Raw genomic sequence first — 16,578 nt, 5'->3', positions numbered from 1 at the left:
ATCGATGTTTCTAGCTTTCTATCTCTCTCCCTTCCTCTCTGTACAAAATCAATAAAATATATTAAAAAAAAAAAAAAAAGTTATCTGGGCCCTAACTGGTGTGGCTCAGTGGATAGAGCATCGGCCTGTGGACTGAAGGGTCCCAGGTTTGATTCTGGTCAAGGGCATGTACCTTGGTTGTGGGCACATTCCCATAGGGGGAGTCAGGAGGCAGCTGGTCCATACTACCTAACACAATCTATAGATTCAATGCAATATCTATTAAAATACCAAGGGCATATTTCAAAGATCTAGAACAAACTCTTCAAAAATTCATCTGGAATAAAAAAGACCCCAAATAGCCACAGCTATCCTGAGAAAGAAGAACAAAGTTGGAGGGATCACAATACCAGACATCAAACTGTATAACCAAACTTCTCAAAACTGCCTGATACTGGCACAAGAGCAGACATGTAGACCAATGGAACAGAATAGAGAACCCAGAAATTGATCCAAGCCATTATACTCAATTAATATTTGACAAAGGAGGCAAGAGCATATACAACAAAATCAAAACAACCTCTTTAATAAATGGTGCTAGGAAATTTTAGATACATGCAAAAAAAAAAAAAAAAAAATGAAACTAAACCACCATACACAAAAACAAACTAAAAATGAGTAAAGGACTTGAATGTTAGATGAGAAACCATAAAAATCCTACAAGACTTGATAGGCAGCAAAACTGCACATATATCGTACCAATATCTTTACAGACACAGATCCTAGGACAAGAAAAAATAAACAAATGGGAGTGCATCAAAATAAAAAGCTTCTACACAGCAAAAGAAACCAACAAACAACAAGAAAGCCCACTGCTGCATGGGAAGACTTATTTGCCAATGTTATCTCCGATAAAGGTTTAATTTCCAACATTTACAGAGAACTATTACAACCTAATAAAAGATAAACAACCCAATCAAAAATGGGTAAAGGACCTAAATAGACACTTTTTGAAAGAGAACATTCAGAAGCCAAGAGACACATGAAAACATGCTCAAAATCACTAATCATCTGAGAGATGCAAATCAAAACAATGAGGTACCGCCTCACACCTGTCAGAATGCGTATCATCAACAAATCAACAAATGACAAGTACTGGAGAGGATGCGGAGAAAAACAAACCCTTCTTCACTGCTGGTGGGAATGCAGATTGGGGCAACTATTGTGGAAAACAGTATGGAGTTTCTTCAAAAATTTTAAAATGAAACTCCCATTTGACCCAGTAATACCACTTCTAGGAATATATCCCAAGAAAACAGAAACATCAATCAGAAAGGATATATGCACTCCTATGTTCATAGCAGCACAATTTACAATAGCTAAGACTTGGACACAGCCTAAATGCCCATCAGCAGACGAGTGAATTAGAAAACTATGTTACATCTATCTACACAATGGAATACTACCCTGCTGTAAAAAAGAAGAAATTCTTACCATTTGCAAAAGCATTGATGGAACTGAAGAGCTTATGCTAAGTGAAATAAGCCAGGCAGTGAAAGAAAAATACCACATGATCTCACTCATTTATGGATAATAAAGAATAGTATAACCTGATGAACAAAACAATAGATACAGAGGCAGAAAAGCATTGAACAGACTGTCAAATTACAGAGGAAGGCTGGGGAGCGTTTGGGAGTGGGAGTAAGAGATCAACCCAAGAACTTGTATGCATGCATATAAGCATAACCGATGGGCACAAGACATTGGGGGAATGGGTTGAGGGCATGTGCCAGGAGGTAGGGGAGGATGGGGGAAGGTCAATGGGAGAAAAAAGGAGACACATGTACTACTATTTGTAATACTTTAAAAGTTTTTTAAAAAATTCAAAAGATCAATGAATGTAAGAGCTGAAAATAAATTTAATAAACCTGTAACCAAACTCATCACAAAAACAAAGAGGAACAAAATAAATAAAATCCTATATAATAAAAGCCTAATACGCTAAGTGTCTGGTCGACCAGTCGGCCATTCAACCAATCTAAGCATAATATGCTAATGATATGGTTAGGCCACTCAATCGCTCCCTATAACGTGCACTGGTCATCAGGGTACAGATGCTCCAACTGGTAGGTAAGCTTGGTGCTGGAGTCAGGCCAATCAGGACTGAGTAAGATGAGCCAGACACGCCCTGGAGCTCTCCTGCAGTCCTTCCCTGGCTCCGATTGTGCACTGGTGGGGTCCCTCGGCTTGGCCTGCACCCTCTCACAATCCAGGACCCCTCAGGGGATGTTGGAGAGCCAGTTTTGGCCCAATCCCGCAGGCCAGGCTGAGGGACCCCACTGTTGCATGAATTCGTGCACTGGGCCTCTAGTCAGATATAAAAGAGAAGTGACAATGTGAACACTGAAATACAAACTATTATAAGAAAACACTGCAAACAATTATATGGCAAACTGCACATCCTTGAAGAAAAGAATAAATTCCTAAAAGATACAATCTTCTAAGACTCAATCAAAAGGAAACAAAATCTGAACAGACCAATAACTACTAATGAAATCAAATCATTAATTTAAAAAATAATAATAAAAAAACTCCCAACAAACAAAAGTCCTGGATCAGATAGCTTCACAGATGAATTTTACCAAACAGTCAAAGATTTAAAACCTCTCCTTTTCAAACTAGTCCAAAAAATTGATGAGGCCAGCATTGCCCAGATTACAAAAACAAAGATATTACCCCAAAAAATGACAAGCCAATCTTCCTGATAAACACAGATGCTAAAATCCTCAACACAATATTAGCAAGCCAAATCCAGCAATACATTAAAAAGATCTTACAGCATGATCAAGTGGAATTTATTTCTGGGATACAGGGTTGGTTCAATATTAATTAACATAATACACCACATAAACAAAAGGATAAAAATCATATATAAAAGTTGCAGAAAAGCATTTCACAAAATTCACCATCCTTTTACTATAAAAATTCTATGCAAAATGTGAACAGAGGAAATACATCTCAACATAATAAAGACCGTATGTACCATAACCCACAGTACACACCATATGCAATGGTAAAGCTAAAATTTCTCTTAAGATCAGGAACAAGACAGGGATCTCTACTTTCAGTACACTTCTATTCAATACAATTTTAAAAGTCCTAGCCACAGCAATCACAAGAAAAAATAATAAAAAGCATCCAAATTGAAAAGAAGTAAAATTGTTATTACTTGCATATGACATGATATAAAGGACTCTAAAGAATCTACTAAAATGCTATTAGGCTATTAGAATTGAAAATGAATTCAATAAAGTAGCAGGATACAAAATTAATATTCAGAAATTAGTTGCAGTTTTATACACCAATAACGAACTATCGGAAAAATAATTTAAAAAACAGACAAACAATCCAATTAGAAAAAAAAAAAGTACTCGGGAATAAACTTAAACAAGATGGTAAAACACCTGTGCCCAGAAAATAATGTCATAGAAGAAATTGAAGATAGAAAGAAATTGAGGCATATACAGTGCTCATGAACAGGAAGAATTAACATCATTAAAATGTCCATACTACTCAAAACAATCAATTGATTCAAAGCAATCCATATCAAAATACCAATGGCGTTTTTCACAGAACTGTAACAAATAATCCAAAAATGTATATATAACCAAAAAACACACTGAATAGCCAAAGCAATCTTGATAAGAACAAAATCATGCGACCTAGATTCAAACTATAAGGCTGTAGTAATCAAAACTGCATTATACTGGCATAAAAACAGACACATAGATCAATAAAACAAATAAGCCCACACCTATATAATCAATTAATCTATGACAAAGGAGGTAAAAATATACAATGGGGCAAAGACAGTTCTCTTTAATAAATGGTGCTGTGAAAACTAAACAGACTTGCCCTGGCTGGTTTGGCTCAGTGGATAGAGCCTGTGGACTGAAGGGTCCCAGGTTCGATTTTGGTCAAGGGCACATGCCTGGGTTACGGGCTTGATCCCCATTGAGGGACGTGCGGGAGGCAGTCAATCAATGATTCTCTCTCATCACTGATATTTCTATCTCTTTCCCTCTCCCTTCCTCTCTAAAATCAATAAAGATATATATATTTTTTAAAAAGCACTAAACAGACTCATGTCACAGAAACTGATAATTTTCTTACACCATATATAAGAATAAACTCAAAATGGATTAAAGATTTCAATATAAGACCCTTCCACAAAAAAAAAAAAAACCATAAAACTCCTAGAAAAATCAGTAGGCAACTCTTTCATATTACTCTTGCTAATATATTTTTAAATATGTCTCCTCAGGGAAGGAAAACAGAAAAAGTAAACAAATGGGAGGGACTACATCAAATTAAAGAGTTTTTCTGACAGCTCAGGAAACCATCAACAAAACAAAAAGGTAACCTACTGAATGGGAGAAGATTATTTGCCAATGATAAATCTGATAACCAGTTAATATCCAAAATACCTAAGAAACTCATATAACACACACACACACACACACACACACACACACACAAAAAAAAAAAAAAAAAAAAAAAAAAAAAAAAAAAAAAAACAATAAACAATCTGATGTAAAAAATGAGAGAGGCCCTGGCTGGGTGACTCAGTTGGTTAAAGTGTCCTCTTGATCCATCAAGGTTGCAGGTTCGATCCCTGGTCAGGGCACATACAAGAATCAACCAATGAATGCCTAAGAAAGTAGGACAATAAAATGATATTTCTTTCTCTCTTCCTCTTTCTCTCAAATCAATAAATAACTTTTTTTTTAAATGGGCAGAGGACCAGAATAGACATTTCTCCAATGAGACCATACAGATGTCCAACGGACATGAAAAGATGCTCAACATCAGTAATCATCAAGGAAATGCAAATTAAAACCACTACGAGATATCACCTCACACCTGTCAGAATGGCTACTATCAATAAAGAAACAAGTGTTGGGTAAGATGTGGAGAAAAGGGAGCCCTTGAACACTGTTGTTGAGATTACAAGTTAGTGCAGCCACTATATAAACAGTAGAGGTTCCTAAAAAAATTCAAAATAGCCCAGTTGGCATGACTCTGTGGTTGAGTGTTGACCTATATGAATCAGGTGGTCATGGTTCGATTTCTGATCAGGACATATACCCACGTTGCAGGCTTGATCTCCAGTGTAAGGCATGCAGCATGCAGCCAATCAATGATTCTCTCTCATCACTGATATTTCTATATCTTTCTCCCCCTCTCCCTTCCTCTATGAAATCAATAAAAATATTTTAACAACAACAAAAAAATTAAAAATAGAACTACCATATGGCCAAGCAATCCCACTTCTGAATATTTATCTACAAAAAAATCCCAGGCACTAATTCAAAAAGATATATACAGCACTATTTACAATAGCTAAGATGTGGAAGCAACCTAAATGTCTACTGATAGATAAATGGATAAAGAAAAGGTATTACTTACTACCCTGTTTCCCTGAAAATAAGACTGTCTTATATTAATTTTTTCTCCCAAAGTTGCGCTAGGTCTTATTTTCAGGGGATGTCTTATCTTTCCATGCTCTGGGTCTTATTTTCGGAGGATGTCTTATTTTCGGGGAAACACGGTAGTATATAAATGAAATATTAATCAGCCCTCTAAAAAACAAAGTAAATTAAAAAAATAAAATAGAAACAAATTCACAAACACAGAGAACAAACTGATGGTTGCCAGATGAAAAACAAATTCAATTCCAGTCAAGGGAATATGCCCAGCAAGAGGCGTACAATTTGTTGGGAAAAGGTAAAAGGGTTAAGTTCAAATTGGCAGTTACAAAAGAGTCACAGAGATATAAAGTACAGCATAGGGAATACAGTCAATCTATAATAATAAAAGCATAATATGCTAATTAGACAGGACATCCTTCCAAATATGCTTCTGATGACCTTCCGAACGAAGCCAGGGCTGCAAGGGAAACTGGTGCCGGCAACCAGAAAAAGAAAGGCCTACTCTTGCATAAATTTCATGCATCAGGCCTCTAGTAATATTGTAATAACCATAGATGGTGTGTTATGAGTACTAGACTTAGGGTGATCGCTTTGTAAGTTATATAAATTTATAATCACTGTTTTATACCTGAAATTAATATTATATTGCATGTCGACTGCAATTGAAAAATAAAAATTTTAAAGAGTAGAATAAACTGTCGTATAATCATAGACTAAAATACAACACAGTAAGGAACTTTTCGCTGATAGCATATATAACAAAGTCAGATGTTAATCCTTTCACTTATTGAATTTATAACCATGGTATAAAAGTTAAGGAGCCTTAGGCCAACTTCAAATCACAAATTAGGAACACAGGATTCTTTCATCAACAATTCATAGCTCTAAAACTATTAATTAGTGATTCCTCAACTCAGATAGGTTTCAAAGTCAAATGACCTAAAGTTATGAAAATCTTTAAATGTATATCACTTACCTTTGCTTTTAGAAGGTCAGACATTTCAGAATGATTATTATATGGCTTTTGCTGGAGGGGTTGCCTGTGCTTTACCCACTGGTCACCTGGGGAACCTTCTGGAAATAACTGCTGACTGTGGCGGAATTTGGTTCGACTATACCAAGATTTAAAAAATAAAAAAATAGAAAATAAAATAAAAATTTTAAAAATAAAAAAAAATAAAAATCACATCAGAAAATTTTCTCTTATAGCTCTTTTACCACTTTGATAATTTATCTTATAGACTACAAATTTTACTTTCTTATTGACTATCTCCCACTTTTGGAGTGTAAGTCTGCTTTGTCTATTTCACCAGCATGCAGAAGAGTATTTGAATGAATAATCCGTTATTTTTAATCCTAAACTTTTCTGAACTATTCATACCATCTCTTCCCTATGAGTGGTTATACATTTAAAAATGTGAAAACAATTCTGCCTAAATTTACTTGAAACTAATGTAAATAGACTTTCTGTCTTAATAGGACAGACTACTCATATTCTTACTGGCATGTTTAAAGTATACAGTTTGATTCTACAAAGGTCAATTATGGCCCACTTCTATGTTGGAACAGGATATGAAAAATTAAGCTATAATCCTGCCGAAACCGGTTTGGCTCAGTGGTAGAGCGTCGGTCTGCAAACTGAAGGGTCCCGGGTTCGATTCCAGTCAAGGGCATGTACCTTGGTTGCGGGCACATCACCGGTAGGGGGTGTGCAAGAGGCAACTGGTCGATGTTTCTCTCTCATCGACGTTTCTGGCTCTCTATCTCTCTCCCTTCCTCTCTGTAAAAAATCAATAAATTTTTTTTAAAAAAGAAAGAAAAAAAAAGAAAAATTAAGCTATAATCCAAAGCAAAATATTAAGGGGCCCAAGACAAAGGCTGAGCAAATTAAATAAAGACCTAGTCATAAATTTTTATGCAAAAGAATTTCATTATGGAAGATTGCACTCACACAATAGTTTGGAATAAATAAATCTCGTTCTATAATACACTCCCATGTATAATACAACACAGTCACTAATCCAAAGAACCATATTATACAGTAGGATTGTTTCTGAATATTTTGGAATTCTTCCTCTTTCTCACTTAAAAATTACATTATTGCCCTAGCCGGTTTGGCACAATGAATAGAGCATCAATCTGTGGACTGAAGGGTCCTGTATTCAATTCCAGTCAAGGGAGTATGCCCAGGTTATGGGCTCAATCCCCAGCAAGGGGCATGCAAGAGGCAGCCGATCAATGATTCTCTCTCATCATTGATGTTCTTTCTCTCTTCCTTCCTCGCCAAAAAGTCAATGAAAATATATTTTAAAAATAAAATAAAATAAAATAAACCATGATCTTTAAAAATAAATAAATAAAATTTTAGACTCTCAACTCTTTTAGACAAAATTCAGATACTTCAATACATTATCACAGACATTAGATTATGCTAAAAACACGTACTTCCCTCCCAAAGAAACCTGAAATGTGATTAAAATCGTTGGTTTATTATCTCTTTATTCTACTCTCCAACACCATAAACCCTAAGCCTAAAAGGTATGGTTGTCATCTCATACAGATTTTCCAAACATAAACGGTCAATATTTTTTTCCCACTCATTACTTTATAACTTTTCAACAGTATCTTGTATCTTTCAAAACTGGCTGCATTCTTGCTTACTTTACACTTTTTAACTGTTTCACTTATACCTAGTGGTATATAATTTGATTATAATAATCAGTTTCTGATAGGTAAAAATGATATTTACATTTAGTTCAAGCGCCTGTCCTTATAAAACCCAAATAAAATGGAATATTCTCTATGTATTTAAAAAATATTCACTGCTAATGTGGTTTCCTTCTATTTTTAATTTTTGAAGTTCTGGGATTAAAAACAGAACATCTAAATTAAAGAAAATGTAAAAACAACTCTCTTAACATAGGCAAAGTTCTAACAAATTGACTACAAATATATATGCTTATTGAACAAAATTACTCAGCCTACTCTCTAATTATGACTTATATATTATTAAGTTCCAACAAAAAAAAAAGTTCTTGTAGTTTATAACCATTAATAGTCACTCTTTATAGTACAAGGCAAACAAAGTCTTCACCCAAGTCTTCAGTTCTTTCTCAACAAGTAATACATGAGCATCCTTCACTTCTGCTACACAAGAAACAGACCTTAATATATGTTCCATTCAACTGTCTTCAGAAACTCAAGTATTTCTAAAGTAGAATATGAGAGCTCTAACCAGTATGACTCAGTGGATAGAGCGTCAACCTGTGGACTCAAGGGTCCCTGGTTCGATTCCAGTCAAGGGCATGTACCTTGGTTGCAGGCACATACTGAGTAGGGAGTGTGCAAGAGGCAGCTGATCGATGTTTCTCTCTCACTGATGTTTCTAACTTTATCCTTCTCCCTTCCTTTCTATAAAAAAATCAATAAAATATATATTTAAAAATAAAGTAGAATATGGCTGAAACCGGTTTGGCTCAATGGATAGAGCGTCGGACCGCGGACTGAAAGGTCCCGGGTTCCATTCCGGTCAAGGGCATGTACCTTGGTTGCGGACACATCCCCAGTAGGGGGTGTGCAAGAGGCAGCTGATCGATGATTCTCTCTCATTGATGTTTCTAACTCTCTATCCCTCTCTTCCTCTCTGTAAAAAGTCAATAAAATATATTTAAAAATAAATAAATAAATAAAAAATAAAAATAAAGTAGAATATGAGAACAGAGAAGTAACAGTATAATCACACACACAGATGATTTCTCTTTTCCTCTTCTTCGATCGAGTCATCTCAAGAGTTGGTACCCTCTTTGTATACTTTTTTTAATGTGCCAAAAGTTCCTTCCCTTTCATCTCAGAAACATTTTAAAAACCCAGTAACAAAGTACCTCCTATAAAGGAGTCCAACATCTCTACAAACTTTAGAAGCAAAATGCTACTGTATTAAAAAATATAAGAAAGTCAGAATCCTATGAATATATATATATATATATATATATATATATATTTTTTTTTTTTTTTAATATATTTCTTTACCTCAATTTTTCCACAGTAGGTTTAGCTGGTGTGCTACTAGTTGAGGAAAATCCATTGTCACTGTCTGAGGAATCTCCAAATCTTCGAGAAAGCCAGTCCCTTAATGGTCTATGGAAACATTAAGAATTCACTTTTAAAACTAGACTATATGAAGAAACTGAGTATCAGAATTATGAAGGTAGTTGTTTTTTTGTTTTGTTTTGTTTTTTAATTTCAAGAAATATGAACATACCTGATAAAGGGAATAGCCATAAAAAATTTGTTAGGAGCCAAACCAAGTTTGGATTTTGGGGTCATATCATTTCTATGACAGGGCAATTTCTCTATGGAGAACCATTCAATGTTCTGAAACACAAGAAAAAAATAATTCACTTAGTTAATGATTATCAGAGTTTCTGAAACCAATTTCCTACTTCACCCAGCAATCTGAAAGTATTTTCAATTCCATACCCGAATTTCTCTTCTAGTTTTCGGGTTAAATTTTGTGTCTTTTGGAATTCCTGGAATGATGTACAAACGAGCAAGCTGGTCATTTATTCGAAGTTCAATGTAATCATCCTTACAAATATAATCTTTGATATCAAAACCAGTTTCTTCAAAAACCTGGAAATAAAAAATTTGGATGATAATTTTCAATTTTTTTTATATATATATGTACTTTAGTTATTTGTTTTTTTGATTTACAGAGAGGAAGGGAGAGGGATAAAGAGTTAGAAACATCAATGAGAGAAAAACATCAATCAGCTACCTCCTGCACAGTCCCTACTGAGTATGTACCTGCAACCAAGGTACAGGCAGGCCCTTGACTGGAATCGAACCTGGGACCCTTGAGTCCAGAGGCAGACGCTCTATCCACTGAGCTAAACCAGCTAGGGCAATAATTTTCAATTTTTGCTATCAGACTTCCAATTTATTAAAATTTGCTTATTTCAAAGGTGAAAATTCATGTATATCCAGGCAATTAAAAGCATGAAAGCACTAGGCAGGAAGTCATATTTACAATAATAAATATATTTTTACTTGGTCTTCTTTCTGGTGCACAGTTCCTAGAACCCTTGGAATTTCCTAGTGATAAAAGCATCAAAAGTATCTTTTGTTATGTTAATGAAGTGATTTTTAAAAATATTTTTATTTATTTCAGAGAGGAAAGGAGAGGGTTAGAGAGAGAGAAACATCAATGATTTGAGAGAATCATTGATCGGCTGCCTCCTGCACGACCCCTATTTACTGGGGATCAAGCTTGCAACCAAAGCATGTGCCCTTAAGCCAGAATCGAACCTGGGACCCTTCAGTTGGCAGGCCATTTTGCTCTATCCACTGAGCCAAACCAGCGAGGGCAATGAAGTTTTTTAAATCCCCTGGGAAGGATGGAGCCTTGGTTCCCAGGAGAACCAACGAAGTGAGCAGAGGGTTGGAACCCTCCGGGGAGGGAAGAGAGGCTGAGACTGGGCTCATTACCTATGGCCAATGATTTAATAGGCCATACCAGAGTCACAAAGCCTCCACAGAAACCCAAGAGAACAGATTTCAAGAACCTGAAGGTTTTTGATCACGAGGAGATTTGGAGAATGCTGCTCTAGAAGGCATGGAAACTCCACGTCCTTTCCCCATCCCTTGCCCGATGCATCTCGTACATCTCGCTGTTCCTGAGTTATATTCTTTTCTAATCAATCAGTGCTTTGTAAGTAAAATGGTTTTCTGAGTTCTGTGAGATACAGGATCCATGAATCGACATATATACCAAACTACAGATTTTAAATGTCTTATGTAAATAAAACTTTTTCAAACATGAAAACTGAATTGTGAATACTAACATTTTGGACAGATTTCAAAAGTACAGCTACAACCAACTGGGTGAGGGTAGAATATAAATGCAAAAGAACTGAAAACTGGGGAGCTGGGTTAATGGTTCTAAGATTGCCTTTTCTCAGGAAGGCCTCAAAGGCTGGGGAAGGATGAACTGAAAGAAGGTAAATCTCAGAAATTAATGTTACATCTAACCCTCTCACCTTTTCAGCAACCAAAGAAGCCATGCTTAATCTGATTAAATACTGGGCTTCTGTTTAAAACAAAAACAAAAAACACTTATTTTTTTGTCTCTTCTAGCCTTAAAGTTCTCCTTCAAGTAACAATTATATTACTCTGACAATGTCCTTACCCACTTCACCCTCAAAATCAAAACAACTCTGGACTCTCAGCAGCTAAAAATCACTGTGGATCTTTTATGCTGGAGTTCCTCCCCTTCCCTCTATATTTAGCATCTCCTCAACCAATGGAACAGAGACATTAAAACATGTGCACAGGTCTGAATCTCTTACAAGGTAAGCGTATGGAGGCACTTCCTACCCAATCTTTTTATCTCTTCCCTCCTTGTCAGTTCATGTACATCTTCCTATCTTCCTCAATCGGGAACATCTATACTTCTCTCAGGCATGTGAAGTCTGTGACTGTCAATTTAAATTCCTCCAGGACACCTAACTCATTTCTATTACAATTTCTATACACTCCTAAATATGCTAAACTGTAGGGGGAAAATACGTATTGATTGTCTTGGCTGGATGGCTCAGCTGGTTGGAGCACTGTCCCATATACCAAAGGTTGTAGGTTCGATTTCTGGTCAGGGCAGTATTTACTGAGAAAATTTTTGAATCACACACACGAAAAAAAAAAAAAAAAAGATACTGATTTGAAAGAAAGTGGAGGGAAGAAGAAAAGAGGAAAGAAGGAGAAAGGGAGATATAGAGAAAGGGGGGGGAGGGGGGGAAACAGACAGATATGCCCCCAGAAAAAGGGGGGAGGGGGGATAGAGGGGCGAGAGAGGGAAAAAGATTGACTCATCAGTTGCCTCCCACACATACCCCGACTGGGGATCGAACCTACAACCTCGGTATGTGCCCTGACCAGGAACTGAACCTACCACCTTTTTTTTTTTTTTAATATATTTTATTGATTTTCCACAGAGAGGAAAGAAGAGGGATAGAGAGCTAGAAACGTCGATGAAAGAGAAACATCGACCAGCTGCCTCCTGCACACCTCCTGCCAGGGAAGAGCCTGCAACCAAGGTACATGCCCCTGACCAGAATCGAACCCGGGACCTTTCAGTCTGCAGACCGACACTCTATCCACCGAGCCTTTCTCTCTGTGGAAAAGCAATAAAATATATTTAAAAAAAAAAAAAAAAAAAAAAAAAAAAACTACAACTGCCGCGTATCCCTTGCCTGTTCTCAAGATCACCTGATGTTTCACCACAACTAACAACAAAAATAGTGAGGTTATCCTAATATATTCTTTCAACAATATCTAGAAAGTATTTTTCATTTTTGTCATAAATCTACTTCACTGAATAAAAGTGATCAGAAAAACAACAACAAAGGTGAACCAAAAGGTCAAAAGAGAACATTGGAAATTACTAAGTAAGACAAATCTTAGCTTTCTATCAACAATCATTCAAAACCTTCTCCCTGACCGTGGTTGGGTAAGCTCAGTAGATTAGATAGAGCATCATCCCCATATGACATGTTGTAAGTTTGATTCTTGGTCAGGGCACATTCAACAATCAATCAATGAATGCATTAGTGCAGTGGTCGGAAAACTCATTAGTCAACAGAACCAAATATCAACAGTACAACGATTGAAATTTATTTTGAGAGCCAAATTTTTTAAACTTAAATCTATATAGGTAGGTACATTGTTATTAACTTAATTAGGGTACACTAAGTTGGCCTTTGCTAAAAACTCAAGGGGCCAAAAAGCCGCATGTCGCTCGAGAGCCGAAGTTGAGGACCACTACATTAGTGGAACAACAAAATAGGTTTCTTTCTCTGAAATCAATTTAAAAAACAAACAAAAAACCTTCTCCCTGAGAAGCCAACTTGCCCCTGCTTCTTTACGCTCAGTCCATATACACACCCTTTATGGTTAGTTGTGGTGAAACATCAGGTGATCTTGAGAACAGGCAATATATAGTGAAATAATGTTAATAAAATTATAATAAACCAAAATAAAATGCAATAATAAGCAAATTAAAATACTAGCAACTTAATAAGGCTAATCATCCATGGTAAAACAGCATAACTTAAAAGCTAGAGAAAAGGTGCTTAAGACATCAGCCTAAGTATAATGAATGGCAGCTGAAAATTAAGATAAAACCTCTCTTTGTATGTTAATAAGGTGAAAATAAAAGGAACAATGTGATATTAATATAAACTCCTATTAAGAATGGATAGCAATCTAATTTTCATTTGAGACTGAACACTGGTGGTTCCTCCTCTTAAACAGTGCTGCTTATCTTATACTACAGCACCACCCAGCAGCAGAATGACAAACTGCAACTGTAGAACTAGTTGAACACTTTCATCCCTCAAAAATGGCAACTGCTATACACTGAACTGTCTGTGTTCCTTCAAATTCTTATGCTTAAATCCAAGCCCCCAACATAGTCACGTATTTGGAGATAGGGCCTGTGAGGTGATAAAGGTTAAAAGAAGTCATATGGGTGGGATTAATAAGGGTAATGTTCTTATAAGAAAAGGAAGAGACACTAGTTCCTCTCTTTCTGGCATCAGGAAAGGCCTTATGAACATACAGTGAGAAGGCTGCCAGCTGCAAGCCAGGAAGAGCTCTCACCAGGAATCCAATAATCAGGTACCTTGATCTTGGACTTTCCAAACTCAGAACAAGAATTTCTGCTCTTTAAGTCACCCAATCTGTGGTATTTTGTTGTGACAGCCTATGTAGACTAATAGAGCAATACTCTACCTTAATACCAAAATCTCTCTCTTTATGACGATGGTGGTCATTTAAAAACCAGGAATACAAGTCAAAAACTTGCCTTTAAAAATTCTAATCCAGGGAGCATTTGAGATCTTTTTCCCAGCATCTCTCAGTTTGAGCTCAAGTAAACTCATAAAAAAATTGTTTTAATTCTAATCCAAAATTTTATATAAATTAAACTCAAGCCTTTTCTGACAAGGTCCTCTATCAGGATGTTATGAAGATCAAAAAAGAGAGAAGTTAAGATAAATTCTTATTATCAAAGTAAAATAATTTTTCCATGAATTTAAGGAACTACGGTTTCTCAGAGCAAAACAAAAACTCTAAAACAAAATTTCATATTGATCCAAATCAAAAAGGTAAATTTTATTAGAAAATAGATACACTTAAAAATTACAAGTTATGCCAAAACCAATTTGGTTCAGTGGATAGAACATCAACCTGCAGACTGAAAGGTCCCAGGTTCTATTCCGGTCAAAGGCATGTACTTTGGTTGCGGGCACATCCCCAGTAGGGTGTGTGCAGGAAGCAGCTGATCGATGTTTCTCTCTCATTGATGTTTCTAGCTATCTATCCCTCTCCCTTCCTCTCTGTAAAAAATCAATAAAATATATTTTTTTAAAAGGAAAATACTGAGTCAAAAATAGTAATGATGATAAACACTAAGGAATTGATAAATAAGAACAGAGTACACAATCTATCACAAGGTACTACATAATTAATGCCAAGCAAAAGATAAAGACAAGTGCTATTACAGTTCAGAGACTACTGTGAGATAGAGCTGACTAATTAGATTTAAAAAGAAAATTTTAAGAAAGAATAAACTTTAGAAACTATCCATGCTAAACCTCATCTTACAAATAAAAAGGTCAGTTTCTGGGTATAGAACTAGTTGGTGACAGTACTTCAGAACGAAAGAAAAAAAAAAAGAGGATAAATTGAGCTGGGTCTAGAAAGGTACGTAGATAGGACTTGAAAAGCCGGGAAGAAGAGAGAAGTTTCAGTAGGAAAAATATAAGCAAAAGTTTAAGGCTGAGACAAACCAGTCAAATTCAAGGGACAAACAATAAATCCTTTTGATTGTAAATAAAAACAAATTTAGGAAGGCTAAGTTTTGTGTTGCAGTAAGGAAGGGAGTATCAATACTTAAAGAATTATTATCCTTTAGGTAGTGGGAAGCTAGAGTGGGTTTTGAACAATTGTCAATTTCTTAGAAAAGCTCAAATTGTGCCTTGTCTGAAAGCCAAGATTAAAAAAAAAAAAAAAAAAAAAAAGATAAATTTAACCAAAATATTTTACTAATTGCAAATCCAATTCTAAAAGGAAAGGTAAGAAGAAATGCTATCCCTCCCCATAAGAGTTAGAGATAATAGACAATGAAGAAAATAGAAATAAATAAGGGAAGAATAAATGGCAGAGAGATGTGACCAAAAGAAGCAAAAGTTGTAACTCACCTCTCTAGCAGCACAATCATGAGGAGCTTCTTCTTTATTTACTTTTCCTTTTGGAAATCCCCAGCCTGATTTTGCTAGGTATCCCTGAACCAGTAGTACCTACAAAACAAGCAGAGATAGAAATAAAACTTGTCTTGCTTTCCCACATTTCTTTCTAAAAGTCAAACGTGTTTTTCTCCTTCCTTCAGGTAACTGTTAATCACCAATAATTTGATACAGTACTTGCTTTATCTCTCATGACTCTGGATATACTACTAGAATGAGTGAAGAAAGGTATTCTGCCCATTTTAAAGTATTCCTTCAACAATGAAAGGGCATTCTGCAATAAGCCATACTGTAACAAGTATAAAATATTAAGACAGAATGCAGACAAAATTCACAAAATTTGACCTTTCAGCACTAAAACTCTAATGTATTTTTAAAAACCTTAATTTCAAACATTTGTAGAAATTCTATTTTTTTTCCACTAAAAATCTTTCATTTTATTACTCACATTTTCAAGTGTCTCATCAAGAATAATTGCACCATATGTTGGTACTCCCATTTTATACTCCTTCCATTCATCCAAAACTTTTTCCACATCTTCGCCTTGAGGCAGCAAAAATGGACAATGACTGAAGAGTATACATAATGTTAAGGAAGTTACTTTCTTCCCTAATACAGCCTGAGCACATATATTCAGATAGAGACCTACTTAAATCAACTGTGTATTTTCTATGAAATTACTCAAATGTTCGCCTCACTTAAGTTTAACCCTCTTGCTTTTTTCACATTTGTTTTCTCTTGAATACGTCATTGTTAACTTGTGCATTTAGCCTAGATACTAATTAAGTAAGCTTTGGTTACTCATA

The 16,578-nt window shown here is 35.6% G+C and overlaps 1 protein-coding gene across 2 annotated transcripts in view; it reads right to left on the bottom strand.

Moving 5' to 3' along the window:
* Positions 1 to 16,578, bottom strand: part of DCP2 (decapping mRNA 2) — a 38,791-nt gene that overhangs the window by 9,928 nt on the left and 12,285 nt on the right. For both annotated transcript variants that reach the window (XR_014794940.1, XM_084882840.1), the window contains exons 3-8: positions 16,221 to 16,348; positions 15,728 to 15,826; positions 9,951 to 10,103; positions 9,733 to 9,845; positions 9,501 to 9,608; positions 6,448 to 6,583 (exon numbers count right to left, since the gene is read on the bottom strand). Coding sequence is in view for 1 of the 2 variants with exons in the window: in XM_084882840.1 (XP_084738966.1) it covers positions 6,448 to 6,583; positions 9,501 to 9,608; positions 9,733 to 9,845; positions 9,951 to 10,103; positions 15,728 to 15,826; positions 16,221 to 16,348 (737 nt within the window). In the remaining variant the exon portion in view is untranslated. The remainder of the gene's footprint in view (positions 1 to 6,447; positions 6,584 to 9,500; positions 9,609 to 9,732; positions 9,846 to 9,950; positions 10,104 to 15,727; positions 15,827 to 16,220; positions 16,349 to 16,578) is intronic.

This window comes from Pipistrellus hanaki (genome assembly GCF_964339955.1).
Source record: "Pipistrellus hanaki genome assembly, chromosome: 4".
NCBI lineage: Eukaryota > Metazoa > Chordata > Mammalia > Chiroptera > Vespertilionidae > Pipistrellus > Pipistrellus hanaki.
This window is presented reverse-complemented; position numbering and strand designations above follow the sequence as displayed.